General features: G+C 42.5%; 1 protein-coding gene across 1 annotated transcript; it reads left to right on the top strand.

The window, feature by feature from the left end:
* Positions 1 to 437: 437 nt before the first annotated feature.
* gpr176 (G protein-coupled receptor 176) lies at positions 438 to 24,792 on the top strand. Its single transcript, XM_049589544.1, has 3 exons — positions 438 to 1,343; positions 15,398 to 15,650; positions 22,846 to 24,792. The coding sequence occupies exons 1-3, from the start codon at positions 1,103 to 1,105 to the stop codon at positions 24,077 to 24,079; spliced, it is 1,728 nt and encodes a 575-aa protein (XP_049445501.1). The 5' UTR covers positions 438 to 1,102; the 3' UTR covers positions 24,080 to 24,792.

Below are 24,792 nucleotides of genomic sequence, written 5' to 3' on the forward strand. Positions count from 1 at the left end.
TCCACAAATGAGCACCTCCTCGGGGATCCCTCGCCGCCTCACACAAAAGAGAACACAAATAGATTCACTGTTACTAATTAACACATAAAGCAAATTACAGAAAACTGTTTTGTCCTACTGGAGCATGCGTTCTCCTATTTTGGTATTTTCAGCAAACCAAAGAGGAATGTCACAAGCTCCTGTGAGAGAACAGCCTTGGCAAAACAACAGCAGGGTTGTTGTTGAGGTTAAACCCTGTGGTTACCTTTGAATATCTGAAAACCTTTTGGGGTTGTCAACAGATTGATAGTTTGCTTTATTATTATAAAAATGTATACACAAGTGTTTGAGGATAACTTATGTTTTTTAAAGTATGGCAGATTTAAGTGTGTTTGGGTGACAGGATGTTTACCCATCTGATCAGTATGTAATTCGGCCACACTCCCCTTCATCACCTGCTTGTCATTCATAAGATTCAGTGGAGTTTCTTGGTGCTAGATGAAGAGGAGGGGCTCTTCCTCTCCAGTCTTACACCTCACGCTGTGAGATATTCACTCGCAGGCTCCCCACACCAGTCAGTCTACCAATTAACAGCCTCTGACCGTGCGATTGGCAGCGGCAGCAGCCTGAGTACCAGACCTGACAGACACAATATTTTTCCCGGAGGTGATGCCAGTGTGTTCCCGGCGCTGCAGGCTTCCTCCCCGGGGCGGACACTTCGCCACCCGCTGTGGTTTTAGGAGCACTTGGTGTCAGAGAGGCGCATCCAACCGACCTCACTGCGCACGGATTTCACTGACTGATTTCTGCCATGCATCCGCATTGGGGGATTCTGGGTCATCCAGCCTGCTATTTTTGATGTATGATCATCTCACCATGTTTTTTCCAGACATATTCACTGACAAAACATCCTCTCACTGCTGGCAGCTGCGCGCATTACCTGCCTGTGTCACATCTTCACTGATATCCCTGCATGCAAGCTGTGTTTTTTAGATAGGCTATTCATCCCCACTATTTTTAAGGCATCATCACCATCATCCCAACAGAGAAGCTTCTCCAATGCTGGCTGCTGACATCCCGCCAGCCGTCTTCAAAAAGCGTCAGCATCGCGGGCTGAGCCGACATGGATAGTGGGAGCCGGGCTGCGACGGTCGGAGACGGTGCAGCCAATTTCACAGCAGCAGCAGCCAACCTCTGGCTGGATCTCCTGAACGCTTCCAGCCCGCCGACCCGGTGGGACAGCAGCCCGGCTGCCGAGGGGACCGGGCTGGGTGAGCAGCAGCAGCAGCGCCTCATCCGAGAGCAAGCTTACCGGGACTTCACCACCACCCTCCAGGTTCTCATCCTCATAGGTTCGCTGCTCGGTAAGTCATGCAAATGTACATATTGTGCATGCTTGACAAAAAATGGACCCCAAAATACCTCTTGCAGACATGAAACCCTCCAAATATTGTATGCAAATACTCCATTGAAACACTGATGATTTCATGTTTTTCATGAGCTTTAACAGTTTGATTCCCAAATCTGGGTCAAGGGAACCTTATGGGGACACCATGTATGCAAAAATAATTAAAATATCAGAGGAAATTTCTTCCAAAAATCAGCCTTAAAGACTTGAATCTGAAGCAGTTTGGTGTCTTCTAAACCAAAATGTGAAATCATAATAGAGCTAGAATTGGATTCCATTCACTTTCAGTCATCTTTACAGCCTAATGCATACATGTCTTACACATACTGTACATAGATACTAAAAACATGAACAAAAACATTAAAAAGAAACCAATTTCAAGAATAAGATGGTGTCAAAGTGCTAAAAAGAGCAGTCTGTTTTCCCTCCTCAGATTTCCTAGCATTCCCCATTTAAACCATTGCTCAGTACATACTGCTAGAAATTAATCTCTTGTAGCCACATCCTAGAGTTTTACTACAGTGTTACAATACTAATGTTACTATTTCTTTGTTAAATTGCAAACACTGTAACCCGACAGCCACTTCAACTCCAAAAAAGAATTTTCAGACTTCACTGCACATCGTGGTGTAGGATGCAAGTATGTTTCCTGATGTTGCAGGGTGGGGTGTGTTCAGTTTTACCCCACTTTGCCTTTGACAGGTGGCAACACTCCTTTTTGATAATGCTTACATGGTTCAGGCTGTACCCACTCAGACTCAGTGTGAAGACACATGCCAGTTCTTTGGTCATTTGAAAAGATTACTGTCAGCAACCATGCTCTTAAAGTGCTGTAGGGGACGATGCACTTGAGAGTAAAATGCTGTGTGACATCCCAAGACTGAGAGGTGTCTGACTATGGGTCAGATTTGTGAGTACAGGATGTGAAACAGAAAACATAGAAGAAGCAAACACAGACTTAAGCAGATCTTATAGTGTGTGTCTGGTGCCTTGTTGTATCACAGTGACTGTTTGTTGGCAGCCCAAGGAGATGCTGGCACTGCCAGTAACCCTGACAGGTGTTAGCTACCTATTTCACCATGAAATTGGCAAATATTAGCAGCAACAACATACCGTACACATTCTGAGCTTCCTTTAAGCTGAATCTGTGCTGGCTCTGTGACAAATATCCATGTTTGTGCCAATAGAAGAGCAGCCTGCTGCTGCTGCTGCTGCTGCTGCTGCTGCTGATGGGAGTGAGGAAGGAGCCGTGTGAAGTGATGGACCGCACCAGCGCATCACAAAATTTGACATCCCCTCCATCTTACTGGCAGCTAAAAAACCAGAATCCTCCTGCTTAAAATGAGTGTCGTGTATGAATGTGTTATTTGTCACAAATGCTACTGTAGCATCCTCCTAGTCTCCTTGCTGCACAAAAACACACTCAGCCATGATTGATAGTGCTGTTTGGAAAAGTACAGACTCAATGGCAGGGTGACTACAGCGAAACTGACCCCAGAAACAGCAGAAAATGACCAAATGGCTAGTGCTCTGACTCAGTACCACCTCCTGCTGTGCAGTGCAAAGTGGCAGGGTCAGGGAAGCATGACATGAATGGCCGCACAAAAATTGACTCTCAGCAGCACGGCTCAAACTGCCTGCTGTTTTTATGTCTGTGTGTTTATGGCTAAGAAAACATGTCATAGGCTACATCTGTTTTTTCAAACAGCCCCATCTACATGCACCCAAAAAATGTACTATAAGAGGCTTAAAAGAGGCTGCTGTCTTAAAGGCAGAAGCTCCCACAATGTTTGAACACACCACTGGAGCACAAGAAATACATAAAGCATTAAAAAATGCAGTATTTTGTAGCAAATGTTAAACTCATGAGTAGAATATAAAGATGTCTGACGTTGGCGCCCCCAGGTGGTAGCATCAAGAAGAACACTCGCAGACAGACTGATTTGGTCTGCAAGTATATGTAAAATATGAACAGAAATAATGATAATGATAATAATAAGGGTTGGCCCTTTTCACACAGAGTCTGTGACGCAAAAGTATTGTCGCTGAATACACAAAATATGAATTGCATCAAATGGCAGAATCAATTTTAGGGAGAGTCGCCATTTTAACACCCATTGAAAAGCTGGAGAGTCGTTTCATTCCACCTGTACAGCAAAAACAAAGGGGGAAAATGTCATTTCCTCGGCAGGCAACTTTCGGCATGACTGTGAATACACAAATTAACCCCAGAGAGAATGTGTGTTCACGACTCTCAAGCCGCTTTTTAAGACATTTTTAAAAAGGTTTTGTACTGTGATAGAAGCCAGGACACGTCATCAGACAGCACTTATTATCAGGGACACACAAGTAGGCATTTATGTTGCCCTGATGTGTGGGGTGGTTTAATTTCTTTCCATCTCTAGAAAGAAATCTGCGTGAGTGACTAAAAGATGCCAGCAATTTTCTTGCAAGTGTCGTATCAGTTCATGTTGCATCTTTGATAAATGACGCATGGGCATGAAAAAGAAATAATAGGCTACAGGTGATTGCTAATTTTCCTTGTCTGTGACACACACAGAGATGTGTAGGAGAGAAAAGAAAATGTGACCTTATGTTACATTAACTACACATAAAAGGACTCAGCAACAACTAGGGCTCATTAGATTGTAGCACTGATGTGGATGGTTGGCAGTGCTGTTAGTATGTGCACTTTGTGTTGGTGTTAACCTCACATTATTATTATTTATAAGTTTTCCCTCTTTTACACCACAATAGTTACATAATGTAACTATCCTTTAAATGGATAGTTCAAGTTTTTTTTTAAGGTAGATTGTATGATGTACTTATGTATAGTCAGTGTATTGAGAAGCAGGCTGGACTACTGACACAAAAGCTAAGCAATGTACTGCGGTCGATGGGGTCAGTATTAAAACATATTTTAGCCACCGAAAAAAGTGTATGCTGTATTAAGAGTATTTTCACTGCTTTACCTTTCCCTCAGACAGAGATGTCAGATGGGAAACAGAAACCGTGATATTGCTTTCTTCAATGCCAGACCTCATTGAGAAAAACAGTGATTTAACATTGCAGAACACAGGAGCTGCTGGTCTACCGCTGCCTCGATCAGTTATTTTTATTTATTTTATTTTTTATTTGTTATCATGTGACTTTGGTGTTTAAAGTGGTGAGTTCAGAATCACTGAAGTGGCACAGTAACACAAAGGAACTAACTGATCAAAGCAGTGGTAGGCTTTGGTAGCCTCTGTGTTCAGTGAGCCAAAATCACTGTTTTTGTCAATGGAGTTTGGTGGCTTTGAAGAGAGAATAGACTGGATAGAATTCTAAAGCCATAAATGGCTTTCTCCTTGCAACAGGCCATCTGACAGAAAAGTAACAGGGTTAATACTCTTGATATAGCATACACTTAACTCTGTCAACAGCAGGAGGTTGCTTAGCGTCTGTTTCATCACTCCTGCTGTTTCTCGTTCTGACAGACCTGTACTGTAGGTAATACACTAACTATGGATATTATTATTTTTATCTTCTTGTGTGTGTACTGATAAAAGGTTTAATAAGTAATTAGTGAGGTTTGGGAGTATTGACTGGGTGCTATAGGTTAGCTGTGTCCCCCTGCTTCCAGTCTTGGAGCTGAGACAGGCCAACAGTCTCCTCTGTACTTAAAGGTATACTATGGAGGAATTGTCGGTTACTGATTGTAAACAGTATCGCCAGTGAAAGTGAAAGTGAAATCCAATCCCAGATTCAGTCTTGTTGGCTTTATTTGCATTGTTTTTTATTTGACACTGTATCTACAAATTGGTAGCTTTCTCTTAAGCCCTTTTTAAACAGGAATTGTGCAAATTTACAGGAAAGCCCAATCAGTCTTCTTTCAGCATTGGCAGTATAAATACAAAATCAGGGAGTGCAGCAAAATGCCGCCTGCCTACTTTTGTTTATACAGAATGCGCCTTTTTCGGGGCAATGGGGGGCGTGAGCGAGTAACAAAACATGTGGCTCAGCGTGTGACGTAAACGGTGACGTGGGAGGGAAGCCGCGGCTGGTCAGTCCTTTGGCGATTCTCTTGTAAGTTGGCCCGTTCTTCACCGTCCCCGTCATCTGTTGGTTAAAGGCCTCTTCGTTTGTGAGGACAAGGAGGGTGCACAATTCCTTGTCTCCTCAGTTACTCATCTTTACAGTGTCTGTCAGGTTTGCGTTTCCCTCTTGCTACTAGCTGCTCGCTAATTCCTGCTATCAGCTGTTTTCTGTTTATCCACTGTCAGTGGCTCGCACGTGCGACGTCATCAACAGCTCCTCCCACAAGTCATCAACAGCTCCTCCTGGTGGCGGAAGGCCGCCTCGTTCTTTTTAAACCAAAAACGTTCCGCCAATATGATTACCCTCCTTGGCGGAAAATTGGGCACCTTGGATCAACTCGCCAATCCGGCTCTGTGTGTCTAAACGCTCGCAGCTTGCCGGCAAAACGGCCCAACATTAGCTGAAAATCTGTCAGTGTAAAAGGGGCTTTAGATGCATGGTGTTTACAGTCTGATACCTGGTCGCTTCTTTTTAAGAAAGTCATGACCTCACATGCTCTCAGCGCTGAGGAACATCCCAGACAGAGAGAAATAAGAAAAAGAAAATAGGAGGGCAGTCTCTGCTATAGACTGTAGAAAAAAATGGACATAGTCAGTTTCTGCAGATAAATACACCGCCTTCAGCAGAAAGGGAGTAGTTCAACATGAATATCGAAGACAACAAGTGAACCCTGAGGGACACTGAGACATTCTACAACACCACCGTCGAGGAGACGCCTATGAATGTGGCCAATCTTATCTTTAAAATAGTTTTTCAGCCATTTCTTGGAAGGATGAAGTGGATTATAAGTGATGATTGAGAGGGATTACCTTTGTATGAGTCCATAGACTGAAGCACTGTGACACTGTGCTAATAACAGTCATTTACTGGCAGACAACTGGCACTTGATTACAATTGTGTAGATATGTAAAATCGTCAAATTTGTTTATTTCTATTGGCGTTTTCAGCTCTATCATTTAAAAATCATATATTTAAACACAGTGGTCCTAGTTAAAAATACTGTTATTGTCAGTGGAGTCTGGTGGCTTTGAGATAACAGCTTCAGTTCCCTGGCGTTAAGAGCAGTCTGACAGCAAGGTAAAGCAGTGAAAATATTCTATATATAGAGTCCGCTTAAACTGATGATGGTTTTTTTTTAGGTGGTTAAATTGAGGCAGCGTTTGCTCAGTAGCATTTCATTTTATGTGCAGGGTTGTGATTCATTCTATACATTGTTTTTTTTTTTTATTTTCAATCCTGTACAGTGTACCTTTAAGGCACAGACAAGAGCAACATATTGATTTCCTCATCTATCTGTCTTTCCCAAAATTAATAATTCTTTCAAGTGTATAATGTTCGTATTAATTAGCAGATAGTCATTGCTTTTTACAGATAAAGCTCAGATCAGAGTCTGGCTGTAAATCTGATTAATGTGCCACAGTGTGCATGGCACCAGCTAATATTACCGTCTGTGAGGATTTACAGTACCCTCCTTTGTTGTTTGCCATTCATAAATAAATCTCCCTTCGAAACTAAAGGACTTATAACACCACAGAGATGAAACTAAGAGGGTGTTAAGGGTGTTAAAGATGTTTCACACTCTGAATTTGTACAGCTACTATGTTTAGACACCTTCACAGCTAACAGCAGATTATTAACACCAGCGCAGAGATGACGACACAACTCACCTTCACGTGTGTGAAGCAGACAAACAAAGCATTTTGTATTTTGGGGGGGGGGGGGTTGTGATGCTGCTACCTGTAGTTGGGCTGCCATTTGTGAGGAGGAAAAAGCAATCATGTTTAGTGTTTGCTCTTTCTCCCAATTGGCTGCCGTGAGTACGGTTGCCAAGGTGTTCCTCGAGTGGCAGGTGAGTATTTCAGGCACAAAGGACAAAGTGATTTTACAGACAATGACGAAAAGCTCAGAGTAAAAAAGAGTAAAGATAACAATTTTATTAGGTAGTTACAGTTATGTGAAGCACCTGTAACCCTGGGTTTAAAATCTGCTGCACTATTCATTTATTATTATAGATGTTCTCAATAAGCACTTAATGTCTCACTTATGTAATGTTCGTCTATACTTGTCACTTAATAACAATGAAATGACTCACATATAAAAAAACTCGTTAATTAGCATCTGAAAGAAATGAATGAAAGCCCTCTTTGGTCGTGTTTGTTTTTTTTGTTTAGGTGGGAAATGATTTTAAATGTGCATAACAGAACGTGTTTTTCTCAAACTAAATATTGTGTTGGAACTGTGATCCCACATACTACAGTGGTGGAAAAAAGTTTTCGGACACCCTTAAAATTTTACACAATCTCAAATATTATCATGAAATATTTGTGGAAAAATATTTTTTGTGTTTCAAAAGGTGTGGCTGCATTAGACAGATACAAACAAATACAAATTATATTTTTTTGTTTATTGTTTACAAGAAAAACCAACAAAACTAAATTCTTGACAGTTTCAATATGTCAGTTCTCAACATTGTCGGTATCAAAGTCAACAAATAACAGAGAATGTGTTCAAAACTGAACAAAAAATAAATAAACCATCACATCATCAAATTAATATTTAGTAGTCCTGCCACTGGCACGTAGTAGAGCTCTAATCCTGGCTGGCATGTTCCCCACGAGCCTTTCACACTGTTGAGGGGTAATCTTGTCCCATTCTTCTTGAATTACTGCTTTTAATTCTTCTAAATTCTTTGGTTTATGCTTTGAAACAGACCTTTTGATAATCCACCACAGATTTTCAATGGGGCTCATGTCCGGGGATTGAGCTGGCCACTCTAAGACCTGGATACTGTGCTCCTGCAGCCAAGTTCTACTGGCCTTGGCAAGGGGCATTATCTTGTTGAAACATCCAGTTTTTACCTCGACGGAACAGTGCACGCGCAGAAGGGAGCATGTGGGTTTTGAGAATGGTACAATACTTGGTAGAGTTCAATGTGCCATCACAGACAGTGAGATGACCAACACCAGCAGCACTCATGCATCCCCAAACCATGATACTGCCTCCACCATGCTTGACAGTAGGTACTGTACATGCTGGAGATAATGCTTCGCCTGGCCTTCTGCGTACCCTCACATTAGTGGGAGGAAGATAAAGCTGGAAACTGGACTCATCTGACCACGAAATCTTCTTCCAGTTCCTGGCTGTCCAGTTCTTGTGTGCCTGGGCCCAACGACGCCGGGCTAACCTCTGTCTCTCATTGATCAGGGGCTTCTTGATAGCCTTGTAGGACCTTAGGCCATGATCTAAAAGTCGGCCACGTACAGTGCGGGTGGAACACTGGACACCAGTTTGGTTTGACCACTGCTGCTGAAGCTCCTGTGATGTCATTCGGCGGTTTTGCCTGCACATGTGGATCAGAATGCGGCCATTTCTTGCTGAAGAAACTCTTGGACGCCCAGATCTTGGTTTGTCTTCCAAGCTGTTGGTTCGTCTGTATTTCTGCAGAGTGTATCCAACTGCTGAAGGACTGCATCTGCACTTCCTGGCTGTCTGGCAGCAGCTGTACCCTCCCTGGCTGAGAATCTTTATCTTCAGGCGTGTTTCCTGAGTTAGGTTCCTTGTTTTAGCCATTTTTGTGTCTGAAGAACTTTCAAATGTGCTGGCTTTATGTAGATATGAAGCTTGGCAACAAAAATTGAAGAACGACCTTCATCACCGGTACCAAAATGACCCAATACTCAAAATTTCTTATGTATTTTTATGGAACCAATCAATTTTAAGTTTTTAATGGCTTTTTTTAGGATTTATTTAGTATTTTGGCTGTGACTGTACTAAAAGAAATTGCACTTGAAGACCTAAGAGTGATTCTTAATGCAATATTTCACAAATGCATGGGGTGTCCGAAAACTTTTTTTCCACCACTGTATATATCACTTTAACTGCAACCACTGGGAGGGTGTGACATCACACCATTGCAGCTGTTCTCAAGTATACTACTACCTCCTGTGATCTGTAAACCCTGGAAATGATCAGGGACTGGAGAGCCTTGGTGGCTGAGTGGTAACAGCACATGCCACATAACTGAACATCCCAGATTTGGCTCCATCCTTGGGATGTTTGTTGCAGGTCACATCCCTCTTTCTTTCCCCCTTTACCACTTTGCCTTGCAAATAAAGGTGAAGATGCCATAAAAAAGAAAAATCCAGTTTTAATTTGCCATGTCTGAAATTATTAAATTAAAAATTAGTTATTTTTTGATTCAATTGTGACATGAAATTTTGTATAAACATTCCCAGATGATGAACCCTATTTATCCTATAATCCATCACTTTTCATTTAAATCAAATCACGTTTACGTACACATTTAAAAACACCCGCCTCTAGGGACTTTCCAGCTCCTTATATTACTTTATTATCGGTGGCGTTACAAACAGCTGCCAGCCAATGTGTTTAATAATGCTGCGTTACATAACACTGCGTTTCATAATGCTACATTTCATAACGTTGCGTTTCATAATGCTGCGAAAGGTGCCTTTGTGCGTCAGTATCTAATGGCCATATCACTGACAAAGTGGCAGTATTTGACGAGTTCAGAATGAGAACGGGATGAAATATCTGCAGTTTACAGAATGTGCAATGCCAACATTTTACTCTAGTAACTGGGCTGCAGACTCTTAGTTGTGTTTATATACTGTATCCATCAGTGGCGTTACCATGGGCCTAGTGCACACTATTGTGACTGGTCTTTATGCTCGCTAGTTACTAGTTATAAAACACACAAACACCACTGGCAACTGTTTATAAAAAGCTAAAGGCATCTAATTTAGGGAGCTTTGCGACTTTTTTCTTCTGTTCATGTCTCTCTTATCCTTACTGCCGCTTTTATGTTTAAAAGGCATGACTACTCGCCCGACAGATCTGCTCAGCTTAACAGTCTTGACAAATTTTGCACCTAAACTAGCTACTGTATGGTATCATCCTGCCACATGATCAAATAGAGACTTGATATTAGGCAGATTCATCATTGGAATCATTAGCCCTTTTTAAACAGGAATTGTACAAATTTGCAGGAAAGCCCAATCCGTCTTTTTTCAGCATTGTCAGTATAAAAACAAAATCAGGGCGTGCAGCAAAATGCCGCCTGCCTACTTTTGTTCATACAGAATGTGCCTTTTTCGGGGCAATGGGGGGCGTGAGCGAATAACAAAACATGTAGCTCAGTGTGTGACGTAAACAGTGACATGGGAGGGAAGCCGTGGCTGGTCAGTCCTTCGGCGATTCTCTCATAAGTCAGCCGGTTCTTCACCGTTCCTGTAATCTGACGGTTATGGCCTCTTCATTTGCGAGGACAAGGAGGGCGCACAATTCCTTGTCTCCCCAGTTGCTCATCTTTACAGTGTCTGTCAGGTTTGTGTTTCCCTCTTGCTACTAGCTGCTCGCTAATTCCTGCTATCAGCTGTTTCTTGTTTATCCACCACCAGTGGCTCGCACATGTGGCGTCATCAACAGCCCCTCCTGTTGCGGAAGGCTGCCTCGGTCTGTTTAAACTAAAAAGGTTCCAGCAATATGACTACCCTACGAGGCGGAAAATTGGGCGCCTCGGATCAACTCGCCAATCTGGCTCTGTGTATATAAATGCTCTCAGCTTGCCGGCAAAATGGCCCAACATTCGTGGAAAAGTCAGTTTTAGATATATGTGTGTGTGTGTGTGTGTGTGTGTGTGTGTGTATAGTTAATTCATGGATTAATTCAAGAAAAGAAGGACAGACAATCATGATGGCGATTTTAATTAAATGTGAGTTCTTCCTTGAACACAGATGTAGTTCCAAGGTGGCAATCTGAATCATTCACAATGCCCCCCAAACCCCACGGACCCCAGTGCACCCAAACTGCCTGCACTGTATATTAACGCCCCTGGCATCCATTATCGTTTCCCGACCACAAGTGTTTTAGGTGCCTTTCTGTGACACAAATCTTTTGCCATAGCCACAATTTGTCCTTAACCCAAACCATACCTCAGTTGCCATCAGGTTGCCGGGCCGAAGATATTGTAGAAAGCAAGAATTTCCATAACAATGGCACTGAACATTATCTGGGGCTTTGCAGAATCTTCTGATATTGACATTCCAGGGGGGGTAATAGGACTGAAATGACTGATGTTTACCTACAGGACCTCTATTGACCATGCAAATTATGACTTTTGGCGCTCAGAAGTAAAGATGGAAGCAGCGTGACTTTGTCGTATAAACCTGTAGAAAGGAGGTCAGGGTGGATGCAAAACATGTTTGATACAGATGCCTGCTGTTTGCATCTCGTTTCCCATCAACAGTCAGTATTGTTTTCTTATAACAATGACCACAGTACGTCCCTAACAACGTACTACCAGTTTTGAAAGGCCAGCCCTTGCTAATAATGTTGTGCATCTAACAGCGGTACAGATCAGAGAACACTAATGGGTTGTTTTTGAAGGCAGTAACAAAGGACAATTTATTTGCCATTTAGATTGCAGTGTGTTGCATCATTCCTGTTTCTCTCCTTCTTTTGAAGAGGTGACAGCCTATCATTAGCTTCATCATTAGCCACAAGAAACAGAATTTTAAATATCAATGACGTCTGTACACGTCAGAATCTGCACAAATATTTTCTGCTCCTCTACGTAATGATGCATCATCTGTGCTAATTTCATTATCCTGTGTGAGTCAGCTTCACAGAATGCAGAGGCTGAGCATTAATCACAGCCACATTAGGGTTTCCCCAAAATACTCCAGCATGCTGCTCTGAATCCTGCACAGTCACACCACCAGCAGCAAAGCACACAATGTTCCCCTCAGAACAGCTTCCTCCAGCTCCATCTAAAACCTCTCAGGCCACATTTCAACAACCTAATCCAAAATAATTGTTTTTATATTTAACCCTGCTCTGATAGCTTTTATATTTTTCTTTGCGAGCCGTAGATATTTTGCTTTGAATCGACAGCGAGCGCGTGTGTCTCTCTCAGACCGACTGTGTCCTGAACATTTACAGACATCAGAAACAAATAACCTCGGGATAAAATAACACAGTTTCCCTCGCCAGAGAACATCTTGCTCTGTCTCCGACAACGAGCGCACAACTAACACTCTGTGGGTAATTACATTTGGAGAGGCTGGTATCACACATATCCCTGTGTGACCTGACATCATACAGCGCTCAACGGGGAGTATTTCGGTTCACCTTTTTAAACCTAATTAACATTCATTGCCGGCTCGTTGCTCCGAATTCTGGAGGGATCTTAACATATAAATGCCACAGTTGCTTTGACCTGATTGTGAGCGGTTTAGGTTTAATTGATTTCTCTGCCCTGTGAAGAGCTCTGACATTTATCTGCTGCTCAGGGTAAAAATCTGGTTTGATTATTTGTGTGCAAAGATGCAACGCATAATCAAATATTTCTTTGGATTGTTACAAATCAGTCTTCACAATTTAAGACTTAAATAGGAGCACCACCTAAATTAAGAATTCCAGTATGTTATTTCCACTGCTGAAGAAAGTGCAATCAATATTTTTTTACTGACAGATCTGTACTTCCTTCACCTCTGCGTTAACTTAAAATCGTTTGTGGACAACCCCTAATTATACTTGGTTTCTCACCTGAAGAGTCGATCTCCAGAGCTATGACTCGCCAGGCAATATCTTTTTGGCCATTGTTTTTATAATGAAGGGACTGTGGGTCGTTTAGCTCAGGATATTTCTTGACCTCAACAAAGAGTCTCTCTTCATCCCGTCTTTGTTGCACATAAGACACAGCAACAGCTACAGTGTTCTCTTTGCATCCATGGTGAGGAGAGGAGTCAAGCTGCCATAGGAGCAGAGAAAAAGAGCTGCTATGGGAGCCGGTATGTACAAGCAGAGAGTGAGTGGGGGAAAATGCATTTAATGCTGGAAATAGGACACTGGCGTAAAGTCAGTGTGGGGCTGTATTTTGGCCTTAAGTCTCAAACTTGTGATGTCATCAAGTATAAAGTCTGGAGCTGCTCCCTAGACAATGTATGGGAGCCTGATCTTGTGAACCCTCCCAAAATCAGGCTCCCATCAGGCTCGTCATTTCCTTTTTTCTACCCAAATGAGCTTTACTCTATTATAGTGTTCGCAGTGCTGAAACAGAAAATATTCCCATACACCCAGAATGCTCCCCAAGGTGCTCTCAGTGTCAACTAGGACATCCTTCCCACTTTAGAGCAGCTCCAGACTTTGAACTCAATGACATCATAAATTTGAGTTTTAGCACTCCATAGGAATAACATTTATGAATTTAGTAAATTGGCGTAGATCCCCTTGAAGAATAATCCTTATTTGCATTGATAAAAACATATTATAGATGGGACTTGGTGACACAGAGTGGAAGGCTTTTCCATGACGAGATACCTGGATGGTCTCTGTGCCATCAGGTCTATGCAGGATGCAGGAGTACACACTGTCCCTCTGCTTCTTTTCTTCTTCTTCTTTTTTTTTTTAACAAAAAAACCCAAAACAAAACCACATTGAAACTGTGACTCTGAATTTTATGTCCATGGGTCCAAAATATGTCGTGTTTCTCCCTGCAAGAAGACACTGATCTCTGCAGTTTGCATCATAAACAACTTGAAGAGTCCCTCTCTGTTTCACAGGATGAATCTGATTTTCCTCTGAATGTAAAACATGACCTAATTGCTTCAGACACATATCAAATGTTTGGAGCTTCTCAGATTCCAAAAACTGAAGCAGCAAAAACTGTAATTTCCAAATGTCTTTTCCTCTGAATTTGTGCATCTTTGATTGTTAAACAACAGTGAACGTGCATTATTGTTGTCTTGCTATGTGGTGCCAAAATTTAAAATTATTTGGCAGTTTTGGCCTTAAACTAATACTTAACTGATTTCTAACAAGCTTTGTATCACAACAAAATGGGTAGTACATGTAAATGAACTTTGCTAAACTTCCCTCCAACTTGCCCAGGGCCAGATCTTCCTGCTCACCTCTCAGCTCTAATCGAAATGCGTCATTTGGCAGATTTTCGCTGGCTCCAGAACTTTAACTTGAACTACAGACTGTACTTCCCCATTTATGACGCAAAGAGTGTAGAAGCAGATAGAGACCTGCCCCCCTCTGTCTCTCTTTCTCCCAAAATGCTGGTCAAAAATAAACCAAGATTCTATTTCTGTGTGATGCAAAAATTTGTAAACAGGAAATGGGTGTCATGCTATTTTCTGTATTGTGAAAGTGGAGGCTGAAGAAAAGTAGAAGGGGAAATGGTCAGTAAATGATAAAACTATGAAGCATGATAAAATATGAACCATATTAACCATGTTACTGTGTTGACACATTATCCCAGAACTTCGATAACCAGTGCACCCAGGGTACCTTTCTATTCGTATTTGAACTTGGAAAGTCCATGACCAAACGTTGATATGTGACAGAGCTTGGATCTAATGTCTATATTATGTATAGGCATGGTTAAAGCTTTACTTCTTACTCCTCAGTCCATGCAATCCTTTTACTCCTCGTTTTATTCAGTCCCAGTCTCTGTGCTGGGTGGACGTGAGGTAGATATGATGGATAAATTATCTAACCATCTGTGCTAACTCACATAGTTCAAACAGACTGTCACCCGTCTCACATACCAATGGGTAATTTAGAGTCTCCAGACGACCCTACTATTTTTATTCTGGACTGTGGGAGGAAAATGAAGTGCTCAGAGAAACCTAAACGTAAACAAGCATGACAAGAGGATGCAGAAAAACCCAGAGACTCGACCTTATAAATATTTTAGTTAAAAGTTACATTCCCACGAGGGTTCAGAGAAGTTTCCTCCAACTTTGAGGGGTTTCTACCTTTAGTTATATTCAGTTAGACAGGTGAAGACAATGCCAGTAGAATAAAGGTGGCAAAAGTTACAGCAGCAATACTGATTTTGCTCCTTTTTCACAGTTGGTTTCAAGTTAAAAACATATTAAAACTCAACACTCCTCCCCACAGGAAATGCCACGGTGTTGTGGTGCACCTGCTGCACAAACGTCTTCAAATCCGTGACCAACCGATTTATCAAGAACCTGGCGTGCTCGGGTATCTGTGCCAGCCTGCTGTGCGTCCCCTTCGACGTGGCCCTGGGAGCCAGCCCTCGCTGCTGCTGGTGGCTTCACACTCTGCTGCTCTGCAAGACCATCAAGTTCCTCCACAAGCTCTTCTGCTCCGTCACTGTGCTCAGTTTCAGTGCCATCGCACTAGACAGGTCAGTTCAGAAAACAAAAAGCATTTCCAATTTAGGTAAAGTAGATGGAGATGATACATGTTTTGGTCATAGATCATTGTGGCTAGCAACTGGAATTAAAATCCACCTCTTACAGAACCAGTATAAAGAGCACTCTGTCCCTGAGTAGGACGAGAGCCATGTTTTGTTTTTTGCTCACTTCAGCAGCCAGAACCACTGACTTTGAAATATGTGTTTGAAAAAGGCTAGTGGGTACGTCCCACTCACTTTTTTTTTTGGAAGCGTCACTTGAGAGAAGTGGATGGTTCGGATTGATTCTCTGATCAGTTTACCAATACATTGCTTGGCAGAGTTTTTTCTCTTCCTGACAGAAGTACAAACATCCACGCTGCACATCAACATCACACTGTGACTTAACTCTGAAAGATTGTTTTGTTGAAGGGAAAAAAGTCTTCTTTTGTTTTTCAATCTCCATCGGCACCCTGTGGCGTGGATGAGAGGGAATTGGGGGGGCTGCAATTGATGGAGCATGTGTACGCCACGCTGAGCGGCCGTGTCCCAGGCCCCCTGCAGCGCTAAAAGCTGCAGCCAAAAGCAGCCTGAGACGGCTGCTGCTGCCCACACACACACACACACACACACACACACCACTTTTCACAATCTAAGTTAATGCTAATGATGCTCTTATGGATCTGGAAGCTATAGATTTACCTCGACTAAACATCTTGCATTTTATTCGTAGCTTTCTCTATCAAATTAAACTTTTCTTAAACAGTATATTTGTATTACTATCAATAACTGAAATAGTAATTCTACTAGCACTGTTACTACTTCAATAGCCCCCACTCAGAGAGCTGTAAGTTTAGAAACACAGTTTAGCCACTAACCAAATATTTTTTTTAAAAAAAAATCACATTTTCATATTTTGTTTATTCATTTAACTGTTCTTTTAAATTTTCTGTAATTATATCTCTTAAGGATATTGTCTAAGTATTCAGAGCCTTCTCGACACTGCAGCTTTCTAATGGGAGAATACTAAACCCTAATTAAATTAAATTGAATAGATTTAAATTCTCGCCTTACACCTAAGAATATTAAGTCAAAACTACATCAGACGTTATTCAAAGCACCAACACAGAAATATTAGCTGCAGCTGGCTAACTACTAACAAGCTAGCACTACTCAATAACAAACTCTTTAAGTCTTGTAGGCTATGACTTTAGTATCCTATGAAATGAGATCAGAATAGCTGAGAGAGTTGTTATTATTAATATTTTACTTACTGGATAAAAATGCGCCGAAAAAACTGAATGTTATCAAGATTCTTGCCCTGAACTCCTGGTTTAGGGGCCGTAGACATGCCGCGTCTTTAACTGTTTGGAAAATGCGAGGTCGGTGCTGGGTGCTACTTTTGTGCCTTTTTCTAGCCAGCTTTCAAGGTTGTGTCTGAGGTTACTAAGCAACTTTAACAAGCACCGTATCATAGCACATTTACCTGAAATCCTGAGTGCAGAGCTGATCTTCTTCCAGGTGCTGTTTATAAGTGTGTGGGCCTATCCTCCATGGGACAGACATAAAGCTCTGCGTTGCCCTGCACTAACATGATCAGCTTTTCCATATTGACCACAGACTGATATTTACGGAAGAAGGGAAAGTTATCTGTCTGCTGTGATTGGTTGGTCGTCGTCACATGACATTCAATGCATGCCGCTGAGTTCCAAAAGTTTAACCAGGTTTATCTCAGGGTGCAGCAGTCATGCCCTGAAAAATAGGTGCTGGTGGACAGCAGCGACGTGCAATGACGTCACTCTGGCGTTTGAGCATACCTGCCATGCGTCTTCATTGAAAACAATGAATCTGAGGGTGCAAAAAATGCGGCATGTGTATGGCCCCTTAGATTGGCTAACCACAAATGCCTTTTTTCCCCAGACAGTTTTTTTGTAGTATTCTCCCTGAGCTGTAATAACATTTGGCAGTCTATCATACTCCAAGTGCTTTTCTCTGTATGACCAATAAGTACAGCCAAAGCAAAAATTGACCTTTTGAGCAACAATAATCAGGAACAGAGGGGCGGCTTCTAGCTCAGCAAGTAGAGTGTCCGCCCCATGTGGGCTATGTCCCTTGCAGCGGCCCGAGTTCAGCTTCAACCTGTGGTTCTTTGCTACGTGTCATCCCCATTCTCTTTCCCCCTTTCCTGTCATTCTTTAGCTGCACTGTAATAAAGGCAGTAAAAGCCAAAAAAATTGAAATGAAATCTAAAAAGGAACAGTTGCGTCCAGTATCTCCAAAATGGCAGACTTCTGGATTGACGACATGCTGTTAAAAGTGCACTATGGGAAAATAAGTTCACAGTCTACCTACGCTCCCTCATACCTAAACCACAGGACAGGTCAATTTCCACTGACTGACAAAACAACTTATATAACCAGCCCCAAACAACATATATTATTGTTCTCATGGGCGCAACTTCTAACATGTCCTGATGTCATGAAATGGACCCAGTTCTGCTCCAAACTACCCAATTAGGTTTAGGCAATAAAACTGCGGGGTAAAGTTTCAGAAAAACCTTATGGTTTACCATTAAGTTAGAACTTCTGTTACTCAGGTCACTAGCATAGCATGCTACACATACTTGTATACAAAGCTACGTTATTAAAAGGAAACAAAGTCGACTTTGGGATGTGAGCACTGGTCTCTTGTGTGAAAGTCCTTTGTTTGTTTGACACATTCCCACCCACCCCATAGGGACTTCTTTGATATTACATGGACTTCGTTACTTTTCATGCTACCTTACATCACTTCCTTCTCTGCTCCTGTAAAAATGAATACAGGTAATTAATGGGTGTCTCCTTACAATAAATGTAAGTAGATGTTGTAAGCTGCTGAAACAGTTGACCTATGTGGGTTTTTTTCGGAGAGTGAGTTGTTCTTTCTATCGCTGTCAACTCCTCCTCCTAACCAACAACCATCTGTAAACTATTCCTCTTTTCCAGAGCAGTCCATTCTGCAAAGGAGGATAAATAATATATATTGTATAGGCCTAGCGTAGCCTACATATGGACATGTTCAGTATTTAGAAGGAAACTTACTTTAAACCATCCCTGCATTACCAAAATGTTTTTGTTTATTGTTTGTTTTTTTTTGGAACTGATTTTTTATTTGACATATACGTACATACAAACACAACTCAACAAACATAGAGGAGATGTATATTATATTCGGTTATACTAACTTAAGGTTCTTTAAAAGTCCTTTCCCTTTTTTTTCCCCTGTCAACTCGATCTTTGTAAATAACAGTTACTATTCTTGTACTTGTACGTCACACTGTCCAATCCTCATCTTCATTCCATTAGCCCTGACCAGCATTCCGTGTTTTATTGTTTGTTTTAACCACATGCTACACTTAAATTAATATCTGTCAGCTCTGGCTGCTGATAGCAGTGATACCACTAACTGAGAACACACAAAGTTCGCTCTAACCCATCACATTAGCATATGTGAACTCCCTGCTGTTGTGAGTTAGAAGCACAGAAGCCCCCTCATTCTGGATCTTTAATTCATAACATTAGCATGTAATTAAATCCTGCAGTTTCCTCAAACTGTATCAGTCTAGAAATTATGTATGTGCCAAACACGTACTGTATATTAGATTACAGCAGTATATTCAGGCTACAACACCATTAAGCCTCATTCTCCATAAAAAAAAAAACACGCAGGACTTCCTCAGCAGTAACACATTTAAGTGTGGGTTTCATTTATTTTTCATGGAGATTGGAGTCAGATCGTGTATTGTTGCAGCCTCACCTCAGCCTTGGTTTCACTGCTACAAAGATTATTTTGCCTCCATAGCAACTAATACAGTCAGAATGCTATCAAACGGATGAATTATTTATTCTCAAGGAGGGCAGTCAAGGCTGTGTATATACAGGAGGGCTGAGAACTGCAGCAGTTATCGGCTCATGTACACACACACACTCATATGTACAGCGTGTAATGATGAGGAGGCAATCCAGGGAAATAAGCAAGTCCTTCACGCCATTTGTTTTGTTTTGTTTTTTTATTTAAGGACAACAACATGAGAGACGATCTACATACTATTATCTGTAAGGGGGATATGAAGAGATCTTCTGATGTGTTTGTGGGTGTGCATTAAAATCATCTTCAACTTCAGTTAATACACCACAGAACACAGCGCCCAGGGTCCTTCTTTAAACCAGTTTACAGGACTTTATTTTGCAGCCATTTATTTTGGTTTATAGCATTATTTCAGAGGTCCAATTCAGTCAAGAAAAAATACCTAACAAACTAGCACTGTCAAATTGCATTAAAGCTGGAGAATGCAGAAATCTGGAATCACGAATGTCTCACAAATGAGATGCAAATTAACCAGCTAGCCACCACATGGTTCCTCCATCTTACTCCCTGCTGGTGGTGACTGCTTCGCCTGGAGAAGACAGGCAGCAGCTCAGGAGACTCACCCTCAGACAGCAGCTTTAGTTGCTTGTGCAAACCCCAGTACCGGGTGTTACAGCTAGCTGGTGGCTGGCGGTAGCGTCTGGTCATATCTGTGTAATGGCAACAACAGAAAGTTTGCTGATCTGTTGGGGAGTTAAAGCTTGAGTATGTGCTGGCTGGATTCATGTAGCTGTGGCCGCTGACTGGGGGTCCATCTCTAGAGCTGCTGCCCACTCTTCTCACAGCGAGGTGGTCTGTAGCAGCGGGGGGAGAGTTGGAGGACACACTGTGATTTCAGGCTCTAGCTAACGTTAGCTACATAAACGTCAACTTGAAGCTGCAAAGCTGCAGCTGTGAGCCTTTGGCTACAGTTAGCATAAGGCTAAAGGCTAATTTTCAGAGCATCTCAGAAATGCTTCGCTAACATTAATATGTTGGGGTTTTTTGTGCAAAGATTTGCTTTTATTTACAGATGCTCAAATTACAGTGCAGGAGCAGTTCCAAAAATGTGTCAGGTCTCCAGTCATGCATTTGAAAATATTATTTTAAAAAGAAAAAGTAAAGGGACAAAGATGCTTTTCCAAAAACATAATTAAAGAGGCAACAAACAAAAATCAAAACAGCAAGAAAAATTAATCAGATTAAATGTAAGGATACTATTCCTTAAATTTATACATATATATGTTAATGACCTCACAGATAGATCGGAAATTATCAAAGTTGGGAAAGAAAAACAGGAAGTTGTTCAGCATCACCCCTCACCACCCCTGTATGGTTCTCCATTTTCTGTTGACTCATGTTTTTTTCGTCGTTTATCGTCAGACTTTCTTTAAGACTCACTTTTTGTCTTCCATTTTTGGGTTGCTTGCAGTGTAGGCACTTATTGCCGATGTTGGAACAGCAACTTTATCTGCAGGATTCTTCTCTAATGAATCACACTTTCACTGAAGGGATGTGCATGTGCATCTGCATTTGTGAAACAGCCAGTAGGAACATCCTCTCTCCGAAATGACCTGTGATTGGCCAAAGTCTAAGCCTGAAAACAGAGCCAAGAGAAAGTGCAGAAGTCTGGTTTTCTTTCAGACTGGTAAATTACAATATGCTCAAAATTTATTATGGGATTTTTATTCACTGATTCCAAAATAAAACTGCCTACCGCAGCTTTAATAAGCCCCCTGTAATGCAATGAAAATATATTAAGAGGCTGCAGGAAAGATTTGGGGTCTACAGATTAGACTAAAGAAACTACTGCACTTTGTTCCTTTTAGTCAGCATTTCAGCTTATATAATAGTCTTTCCAGTAAAACCGCTCGAAGCTCTACTTTCGGTAAGAGGGTCATCATTTCACTTAACTTACATGATTAACTACACGTCCGCTAAAAATAGCAGAAATGTATTTTCAGAACAGGATGCTGTAGCTTCTGTTATGGATGTGGGTATTTTAGGAGCATCCACTTCTAATTTCCACTCTGTTTATTTGTATTTCCATGTGAGTCATTTAATGAGGGATTTTAGTCAGGCGTGTCAGCAGGACTGCATTCAGACAACACTGCAGTCAGACAACAGGCATTTTTAACTGCAGACACAGAGAGAAAAGCACAGGCGTTATTAATTATATTAACGATAGCTCAGATGTATTCACATGTCCCAGTGAGCCATGGGAGTGTTAACAAGGAGCCAGCAAGTACAATACCAGGATTCTGACACTGAAGCAGTGAAATGGAATTCAGCCTTCTTTAAGTTTATTGTACACCTGGTATTAGCATGTTTCTGTGATCCAAACAGAAGCGGACAGTAGAGACACATTGCGGTTCACGCCTGTGTCTATTATGCGTCTCCAGCTGACTGCTTGTGGTCAGATTTCGTTACTGCCTGTCACTCGCAGTAGAGGGTCACACAGTTTTTACGTCCACACACTTGCTAGCTGCTTGCTAGCATGCAGTGGCGACTCCAGATTCTGGGGGGCCCAAGGCAAGGAGGCTCATCAAAGCCCCTCACCAAAGACATGGAAGCTTGACTCAGGTCTTGAGGAGTTATAGCATTTATTCACTGACAAAAACTCTAAACTGTTCACACACTGCAATGATACGTTTAACTCCTCTCTGCTCCGGTCGCCACACCTTCACTTTCACACAGTTTACACACACTCTTTAGGGTCCCCACTTAGAGGTTTTTGGGGCAGTGGGGGTGCCTTTATGAGACGTTCAAGAGGGTTTATAGCTGTCATTGTAAAATGTGCCAACGAGAGTGGCCATCAAGGGCTCCTTTTTCCACGTTTTTTTGGGGCGCCCCAAACATTTGCATGATTTGCCTCCCCTGATAATGTGCCTCAGCTAGCGTGCTCACTAGTCATGTTAGTGATTGTGTTGGTCCAGCAGAATTCAACACGTCTCCTTCCATAGGACAAAATGATGGATGGTTGCCCAACACTTTACCAAGCTCATTCTAAAATGGGATAGAGCATTAGTGTGCTGTCATCAAAACAAGCATCATGTCCTGCACCGATGATATAGTCCATGCAACAGGATGCATTAGCATTTACACTACAAAAGATATGTAGTCAAATGTGTCTCAGACCACCTCAGCAAGTGGTTTGAATGATCAGAGCACAATGCGTCTTGGTGGTTTTACTCTTGAATGTAGCGCTGTACTCTTGTAATTGGATTGCTCAAGATGCATGTTAATACCTCAGGCTCAATGTCTTCCTAAAAAAGGCCCACATGTGAGTCTTTCTGCTAATAATTTGTCTTTGTGTGTCTAGATATTACTCTGTGCTGTACCCGTTAGAGAGGAAAATCTCTGATGCAAGATCCCGCGATCTGGTCATCTACATCTGGGTCCACGCGACGGTAGTGAGCCTTCCTGTGTTCGCTGTGACCAATGTGACGGATGTGTACGTCACCTCGTCCTGCTCCGACGACCACGCCCGCTCCCTGGGCCACATGGTGTACGTGTTGATCTACAATGTCACCACGGTGATCCTCCCCCTCGCGCTGGTTTTCCTCTTCATGCTGCTGATCCGCAGAGCACTCAGTGCCAGCCAGAAGAAGAAGGTCATAATCGCAGCGCTGCGGACTCCCCAGAACAGCATCTCCATCCCGTATGTGTCCCAGAGAGAGGCTGAGCTGCATGCCACTCTGCTGGCTGTGGTGCTGGCTTTCTCAGCCTGCAGCGCCCCCTATGGAGCATTGGTGGTGTATCGCACCATTCTGGCAGACACTAAAGAGCTCCCTGTGTCACTGTATCTGACAGCACTCTGGCTCCCAAAGGTGTCCCTGCTCACAAACCCTCTTTTGTTTCTGACTGTTAACCGCTCAGCGCGTCACAGCTGGCTGGAACTGCTGGCCAGGATTCACAGACGTTACAGCCGCCGTAACGTGGTCAGCACCGGGGGGCTGGCCTCGTTAGGAGCAGAGGGTGTGATCGGGGAGCCGGTGGGACTGGAGACAGCCGGCCGTTCTGGGAGCCAGCTCCTGGAGATGTTTAACATAGGCCAGCAACAGATCTTCAGGCCCTCTGAGGAGGAAGGAGAGGAAGAGGACTTAGAGAATGAAATCCCTTCTCAAGTATCAGGAGGCTGCTCTGGGCCTAAAGAGGAACACAAGGGTGGATCGAGAATGGGGAGCTTCAGAGGGGAGGTGGTCACCAAAAAGGACTCTGTTCAGGGGACAGGAGGGCTGGTCATCACCAAGGACTGCCCTCCTTCAATCATAGCACCCCGGGCCTCTCCGGTGCACACATGTGTTTACGCCTCTTCATCTCAGGTGGCACCGGCTACACCTACAGAAGCTGAGGACTCCACGCAGTTTGGTTTTGGACCCTTTGAGCTGCCGCCTCAGTGGCTACCAGAGACCAGGAACAGCAAGAAGAGGCTGCTGCCTCCGCTGGGCAACACACCCGAGGAGCTGATCCAGACCAAACTGCCACGGCCGCGGCCTGAGCGGAGAATCAGCAGGAACAACAAGGTCAGCACCATCCCTACTGTGGACCCGTGAATTACTCCTGCTGGCCTCTGATCTGTGACACCGGACACGGCTCAGTACAGAGCAGGTCGAGCATGCCATGGCAGGATATTGATGTGTGGAGCTTCTCAGTGAGACGCCTGGTTTCTTTTAGTTAATTTAAACCCTTTTCTCCAAATTTCTTATTGTAGAAGTCCAGTTTTTTTACTTTACTGCACAGAAGTAAATGCCTGAGGCGCTGCAGTTTTCTTACCGAATGAGAATCAATTTGATATTAAATATTTACAATACTGTGAGAAATGTGTCTGCTCAGTCCAACTTCACGACTCGGACTGATTCCTTGATTAAAGACTCCTGCAAAGGCTGCATGATTATTGAGAAGGCTATTTGAGTCTCCCTGTTTTGATTAGAGCCGGCATTGGTAGTTAAATGAACACACTGTACAAATCCAATTACCCCGAAAGATGCACTGATACTGAATAATATTTCCATAGCAAGTAATCAAGCAAGGATATTGAACCTCTAACATTTTGTAAAATGGTTATGCTGTGATTGCACTCTGTAAATGAAAACATCTCAGTGTCGGTACTTTTACGTAACCCTTTGGGGGGCTGTTTTTTGTAACCATGTTTTACTTCACTTTTTGGGATTAACTCGCCCTTTGCGGGCCTTTTTGTCTGACTTCTGGAATATTTCTTCTAATGTGGTAGATGTTGTCATTTGTACTTTAAATGTGAGTGGATTTG

Source organism: Epinephelus fuscoguttatus, linkage group LG11 (assembly GCF_011397635.1).
Source record: "Epinephelus fuscoguttatus linkage group LG11, E.fuscoguttatus.final_Chr_v1".
NCBI classification, from domain to species: Eukaryota; Metazoa; Chordata; class Actinopteri; order Perciformes; family Serranidae; genus Epinephelus; species Epinephelus fuscoguttatus.

Bases quoted from the DNA above. Each gene is read 5' to 3' on its own strand.
- gpr176 (XM_049589544.1), top strand. From the start codon at position 1,103: ATGGATAGTGGGAGCCGGGCTGCGACGGTCGGAGACGGTGCAGCCAAT. The intron at 1,344-15,397 runs GTAAGTCATGCA...TCCTCCCCACAG, and splicing joins CCTCATAGGTTCGCTGCTCG to GAAATGCCACGGTGTTGTGG. The intron at 15,651-22,845 runs GTCAGTTCAGAA...TTGTGTGTCTAG, and splicing joins AGTGCCATCGCACTAGACAG to ATATTACTCTGTGCTGTACC.